Genomic DNA, 7,210 nt, shown 5'->3' with positions numbered 1-7,210 from the left:
TGTGTTACAACCATTCACTTTTAGAAAAGGGAAAGATTAGCAACAGGAATAAAATAATGGAAGAAACCGTCACTTTTATATCCTTACCTTCTTCTGGCTTCTTCAGGCTTGACTTTTCAATGATGTAGCAGACTAAAACCCCTCCCACATTTCTTTATAGGTGTAAGTTTCAGTCACGTTGCAAAATATTTCATACCTAACTGTGCAAACATGATTGTATTCCCAGATAGTGCTACGAGATATAAAAATAGGATATTCTATCAAAGATACACAATTTCATATTTACAGCGACACTATTGGTTAACTTGATGTTATGCATTGTACTCTGCTAGTCCCACAGACACACTTGCACTTGGTATGGGCATGGAATATGTCTATTTCAGTGCATATCCTGTGATTTCTTTTCTTATTGCTTTTTTCTTCTTAATTTCATTTCCCAGTATGGCAAGAAGGGATGATTTATAATCTTTCAGTGTGTGTGTGTGTGTGTGTGTGTGTGGGGGGGGGGGGTTGTATTACAGGGATACGCGTACACCATTGAAAACCATTAAACAAAAATAGCATTGCAATGATGAGGTTATACAACTTGCTTTTCCAATGATTCACAATTCATGGCATCGTACAAAATTTTTAAAAATTCTGCAAAAACAAATATTTTTGGATAAATTTCTGAATGCCCCTTCTCAACAGCTGGCACCTCGCAAAATGGTCCTACGTTTGTGCCATGCAAAGGGAAAACCAATATTACAAACTTTAGATGAAAAAGAACTTTTTTTCTGGGGATAATCATTCCTTGAGTGTTTTCTGTCAGTAGGACTCAACTCCACTGTGCTTTGCTTATCGCAAGATTTGGCTGCAGAAGGTCTCATGGCGACGCTTGCTGAATCTCGTACACATAGGCCCGAATTCACGAAGGTGGTACAATCTTGTCCATGGTTTAAACCATGGATAAGATTGTACCACCTTCGTGAATTCAGGCCTAAGAGCACAGAGTTACATCTTCCAAATCTGCTTATTCCTACATCCATTACACCAAGTATACTGGCCATCTTAACTTCCTTACTGTAGCGTCACCTTAGACAGATAAGAGAACAAATCAAACTACAGTCATTCCACAGCTGCTTGTCAAGGTGGAAATCTAAAAAAAAAAAATCATTTATGCACCATGAGTGAGCACTTCTATGTAAAATACGGCAGTGTGCACGCTCCTTAGCTATATTTCATGATTGCGATCTCGGCTATGATGAATGTGCATTTCTCTGTCTTAGACAAAACTTCAAATTGGAAGCATTTCTCCCACAAATTACGTAGGAGAGGATTACCCAAGTTGGGTCACTCTCACAGATTTTGAGTTGCTCCTGTCCTTGCCCACATCATATGAGATATCAACTGATATCAACGCTCCATAATAACGATCGTAGCATTTTGAACACTTCATAGATTGAAAATGTCTTCATTCCCACAGGTCAATTGAGATGCAATTCTTATGTTCCTTTTTCCCCATTTTCTTATCAAATTGATTGCATTTTGGAAATTACCTCTAGATACACAAATAAAGATGCATGTAATAGGGTAAAATAATGGTAACACACTGCAATACATACCCACTCTTGTATACTTATTTTTTCATGGTCCTTAGAAACTTTTCGAACTGAATATAAAAACGGGGACCTCTCACATTTAATCCATGGGGATTCCCTTTCTACCGTTGTGTCAGGATACAGTGCACAAGGTAGGCATTTTTAAAGATATATGTAGAGGAGTCTTATACGATGTATGTAGGAATGGCCCTGGTCTGTGTAAAAAGTGTCTTCCTGTGACATTAGTCTCGAATGCATCAGAATTTCATCGCTTACAACACTGTGATACTACGAGCGATTTTCATTCATTCCAAAGATTTCAGCAGCATCACTGTAATTTTGAAAAGATCCGTCTCACACGAACATCACGCAGTTTCCACCGTGTAGAGCAGTTTCCTTCAAAATGATATTTTGGCAGATTCATTTTCACAGGGCAACCACAAATCACTGAGGTCATCACAGCCACCTGGCATCGTGCGGAATCGTGACCCGGATGCAGTCCGCGTGGGTGCACTGGTAACTACGGCAACATTCTTCTTTCCGCCAGTGGATCCATTCGTTCCACCTGTGCAGTGGGGATGGCGTAGCGCGCCGGTCGTGCCGTCACTTCGGCACGATGTTGAACTCGGCGTTGAGGAGATCCAGGTCGTGTCGGTCAGCGGCTTCGTAGAGCTGGATGCGTCCCATCAAGGAGATGGCCATGCGCAGTGTACTCCAGATGTTGTCCGACATCTGCGACTTCTGACCCTGCGGGCCGTGGCCGCTACGTTGGAGGTTTAGCGCTTCCAGGAAGTGTTCTACAGCTTGTCTGAAGCAGAAAACAACAATAATGAAAGGACAGAGAGATAAAAAGTGAGATCTCACAGCAGATTTATGAATGACATCTAGCATCATTTGCATGACCCTCCCTCCCCCACCCCCCCAAAAAAAAAAAAAAAAATGGGACTTGTGATGGAGAAGATGTTGGCTGCTACCTTAAAGATCAAATTCCTCGATGAAATGTTCCACAGCTTGAAAGCTGAATAAAAGTACATACAAATAAACTAGCAATGTGATCACTATACAAAGGCTGTTGTATTGCCTCACCTTTTTGCATGTTGACATTACATCAAAGGAGTGACCTCTTGTTACAGCTGGAGGAAATACATTGATCATGACCTTTGACCTTGAGCATATTATACCTCTAATCCCTTTGAATGTAGGAACTATCTCTCTATCCATTTTTATCTCCCTTACAAAATCACAATCACATTGACAGACATTCCTAGCTGTAATGATGGCCCGATAAGGACAATTTTAGCCAAAGGTCAGCAACCTTTACCCTTTAACCTTTCATTCCCATCATTTCTACCAAGTAATATAATCATAAAACATGAGCAGCTGAAAGTCACGGCTGAAAACTATAAGTTCAGGCAAAGTTCAGCAATATACCTGACATTTCATCTTGGCAGATTTTGCCCTAAAATCCAATCAGCACAATTTCACCTTGTGCAGCATGCTTGCACCATGCCGGTACCAAGGGGACGAGCAAATTCTATGACAGTTTTAGTCAAGTTCCTGATAGCAAAATCTGCTGTGGAGATACACAAGGGTCAGAGGAGATGCAGAAGGTGGGTCTTACTTGTGCGCTCCTAGATTGACGCAGCTGATGCCCAGGTTGTATCTGGACCGAACGAAGCCAGGAGCAATCTCCAGTGCTCTGTGGTAAGCGTCCACAGCCTCCTCGCTCCGGCCGCTGTTGGCCAGGGTAGCTCCCAGTCGGTTCCACAGGTGGGCGTCCTGTTATAGAACCAACATGTTTGTTAGATTACACATCAGCAGTTGCTATCATACAAATTTCATTTGTAGAGGGAGACAAACTGAAAGAAATTCAGACCTCAACCTTCACCCCTCTGATTAATATTCTCTTGCTGTCATTAATGCCTTGTCTGCCTTGGACTAATCAACATAGCAGTATCAGAATTTTGGAGCTTGCCTAATTGCCAAGTGAAATTCAACAGTGACTCTCCTACACATGTGACCTCTTTTTTACATCCTATGCAAGAAATGACTTGACTCTAATAAAGAGAACAGCATGATAAAAAGAAATATTCTTCTATCCCTGCGTTCAGACGATCCCCCGCTTCGAAGGGAATCTCCCGTTTGCCAGGACATCCCCCGGCAATCCCATCGTGTGGACGCTCGGTGGGACATTCCCCTGTCCCCCGGAAAGCTTGTAGAGCCCGGCAACAAATTCTGGTGGGGGACAGAGCGCGCAGCTGTTTTCCTCGTAAGTGCGCATGCTCAAAATGCCATTTTGTACGGTGACCTACGACACAGCAGAAACCACCAGCCGTGATTTGTCCCCCGTTCAGCGGGGGATTTCAAGACACGTGTGGACGGTCAATCGTAAAAAAGATACTATCTCTCCCTCTTTCCCCGCGAAGAGGGTGATCGTCTGAACGCCGGGTGAATATACATTTTCATCTCTAGCTTTGTGCACTAATATCAAATCATTTTCCTTTGTAGGTTTTGGAAAATCCCTACTATTATCACATATTCACATACACATTTATATTTTGTCTGAATTTACATAAGTTTACACACAAATACATTTGCATCTTCAACTTTCAGATCTGTTATACAGTAAACGACTAACATCGGGTCTGACTGAGAGGGCAGTCTTGAAGCAGTCAACTGCCTTGTCGTACTCCTGAGAGAGATTGAAGAGGACACCAAGGCCGTTCTGGATGTCGGGGTCGATGGACTCGGGCGACATTCTCGCAGATTCCATGTACATGTTCTGCACTTCCTTGTGTAATGATCTGTGAAAATTTCAAAGAACATCCACAAAAACTAGTCTATATCACTTATATCGAAAAAAAACAAACAAAAAAACAACAACAACATACCATCACCTACCTGCCAAAGATACTGTAGTATCCATAGTCAATATTTTACAAAACAGGAATGTGATTTGAATATGTCGAAAAGTCATGTGCCAGTGTTGCAAGGAGGGAAAAAGCGTAAAGTGAGGTATGCTGTGCACAGTTGAGCAGAATAATCTATTAATTACATTGGTGCTCTCCACCAAAGCATATGACAGGGTACCCCCTTGGAAGCTGTGTGGCTGGCTTTAGTATGTATGTACCCTTTAATAACTGGCAGCCTTGTTGGATTACCCCGAGGAAGTGGACTGCATGTATTGGAAGTGCACATTTGAATTGTAAGACACTTTTAAATAGCCCTACGACATGGTGGAAAGGTGCTCTATAAAAATGTAAAAAACAAGCAAACAAACAAACAAAAAACTAATATTGATTATCTTTTCTTAGTAAGTTGCTAAAATCCTAATTATTACATAATCATTGTCGACAAGCCTTCTTTTGCTTGTTATGATTCAGCCATTTGCATACAAAGTCTTTTCTTAGCAGGAGCAGTTTTGTAACATCCTGAATTGCTGATTATAGTGGGGTGTTTTTTTAATTAGGTGATACGCTATCAGCGTATCACCTATTGTGATTGTCAAAATCTCTCTTTATTTTTAGGTGATACGCTATCAGCGTATCACCTATTGTGATTGTCAAAATTTCTCTTTTTTTTTATTCTTCTTTCTTTCTGCCACATTTTGTGTCGTCAATATCTCAATAATGACATTACGGAATGACATGACATTTTCAGTCAACATGTCTCATGACAAAATCTAGCCACAATAAGGTTTTCATGACAGTAACATATCTATGACGTCATCTAGGCGCCATTTTGTGATTTTCGGACCTTGTCACGTGATCGATCATAACTTCATAACTAGATGTTATTTCTGTATCATTTTCGGTGGACATGAAGTTCAGGTCACGCTCTATCTTACTTTTTAACGCTAGTTACACAGGTCATCATTACGCGCGCGTAAGCGCGCGTCAAAATTTTAAAAGACTCGAAACGACTTCCCAATGGGAAATCTCGAAGTTTCAGACAATTTTAAGCGTTTCAAACATTTTCTCGCGTGCGCGTCCGTCCGCGCAATTTCGCGCGCAGAGCCCGTAAGCAACATGAAAATGCAATTTTTTTTGACTGATTTGGATTCCTTATACTTGGAGTAACAATATCCATTGATTTCCGATCGATTTCGACCTATAACAAAGGAATGCACTGGCGTCAAAGTTGTAATTCCGCGTGCGCGTCTTTCTGCAAATATAGTGAAAAAACATGTCTTTGTTTATTTCGCCATAGCTCTTTAAATCGTCCGTTGACCCTATATTTCTATTGCATATTACAAAAGTATATGAATTGTAAATAACATTCCAAGTATCAATATTGCCAGGAATACGCGATGACGTCATCATATCGTCATTTTAAATAAAAAAAGTGGAATTGATTTTTTTCAGGTACTCTTTCAGACATTCATTTGCTCGTATCTCTGTTGTTTAAGCTCAATATTACCCCAAATTCAGATATGTTGTACTTTGAACATTTGCCTTTCAAGGCCATGTGATGGTTTTGAAATATGATGACGTCATCATGCTAGAAATTGTGATTAAAGGTAAAGACTCAAAATCAGACAAGTTTACGTGTTATGTCTATGGGAGGTGATTTTTTTTAAACCATGCATTGACTTGACAACGTTTAAGCACCTTTACCTCATCTGATTTTACTCCATTTCCTCTGAAACATAAATATGTTGTAGCTGAGACAACAAGCTTTAGTAATCATGCATTTTATGTTTTCAAATCTCCTCATCAGGTTGACAATTTTGCAATTTAAAACTGAAAATGAGAATGCAATCTGTACGGAACGATTCCCAATTTTTCTTTGCAACTGTATATTGATCGAATCCACGCTGCCACTTGTGGGAAGTTGAATAGCGCCATCACAAGTCAACACTGTCACGATAGTATTTAGATTTAAGTTTCGCACTCGATCTTCAGGACAGCCATGTGGCATAATCGGTTAGCGCGCTGGTTGTTCATAACGCCATACCGGAAGGCGAGAGGTTCGACTCCCGCAGGACTTTTATCCGTTCTTTCTTTTTTTTTCTCTTTTTTTTTCGGCAGTTCAGCTTTACTCCGATGTCATTTATCGTATTACTTTATCAAGTGTACGTAACCCGTGAACACGGCTGCTCTATTTCCCTTGTTTTGTATTGGAGTTTGGAGATTGGGTTTGCTTCATTAATTTTGTCACACTTAATGTTGTAAATTGCCCCTTGTTACAGTGTCCCGCTTGCCACCTTTCGTTTGCTCTTTCCTTTTCTCTTCATTGGTTATTGTTATACTGTAACAGGATAGGTAGGAACATGTATGTTTAAATAACTTGCAGGAATGGGAGCTGAATTGATTAACTCTAGTCCAGGTGTATGGCGTCTCGCTCATCTCTTTGAAATTCCAGGTTGTTATTGTTTGACCCAATAACGAAGTTGTGGACAGGTTTTATGTTGTTATAGAGGTATCTTGTGCCACATGAATGGAAAGCATCACTGTTTAGTAGTAGTAATGAACTTTTTCATGTTGTATATGGTATAAATATTTAAGATATATATATATATATATATATATATATATATATATAGATATATATATATATATATAAATAAAAAAAGATTAAAGATAAATTTCACATCCAATCTTCGGTACAGCCGTGTGGCTTTATAGTCA

The 7,210-nt window shown here is 40.0% G+C and overlaps 1 protein-coding gene across 1 annotated transcript in view; it reads right to left on the bottom strand.

The window, feature by feature from the left end:
* Positions 1–1,617: 1,617 nt before the first annotated feature.
* Positions 1,618–7,210, bottom strand: part of LOC140239259 (peroxisomal targeting signal 1 receptor-like) — a 30,009-nt gene continuing 24,416 nt past the window's right edge. The window contains exons 13-15 of the mRNA XM_072319135.1: positions 4,219–4,384; positions 3,202–3,359; positions 1,618–2,388 (exon numbers count right to left, since the gene is read on the bottom strand). Of these exons, the coding sequence (XP_072175236.1) occupies positions 2,184–2,388; positions 3,202–3,359; positions 4,219–4,384 (529 nt within the window). The 3' untranslated portion in view covers positions 1,618–2,183. The remainder of the gene's footprint in view (positions 2,389–3,201; positions 3,360–4,218; positions 4,385–7,210) is intronic.

This window comes from Diadema setosum, chromosome 15 (genome assembly GCF_964275005.1).
Source record: "Diadema setosum chromosome 15, eeDiaSeto1, whole genome shotgun sequence".
Classification (NCBI taxonomy): Eukaryota; Metazoa; Echinodermata; class Echinoidea; order Diadematoida; family Diadematidae; genus Diadema; species Diadema setosum.
Note: the sequence above shows the minus strand (reverse complement) of the source record. Positions and strands in the feature narration are given on the sequence as shown.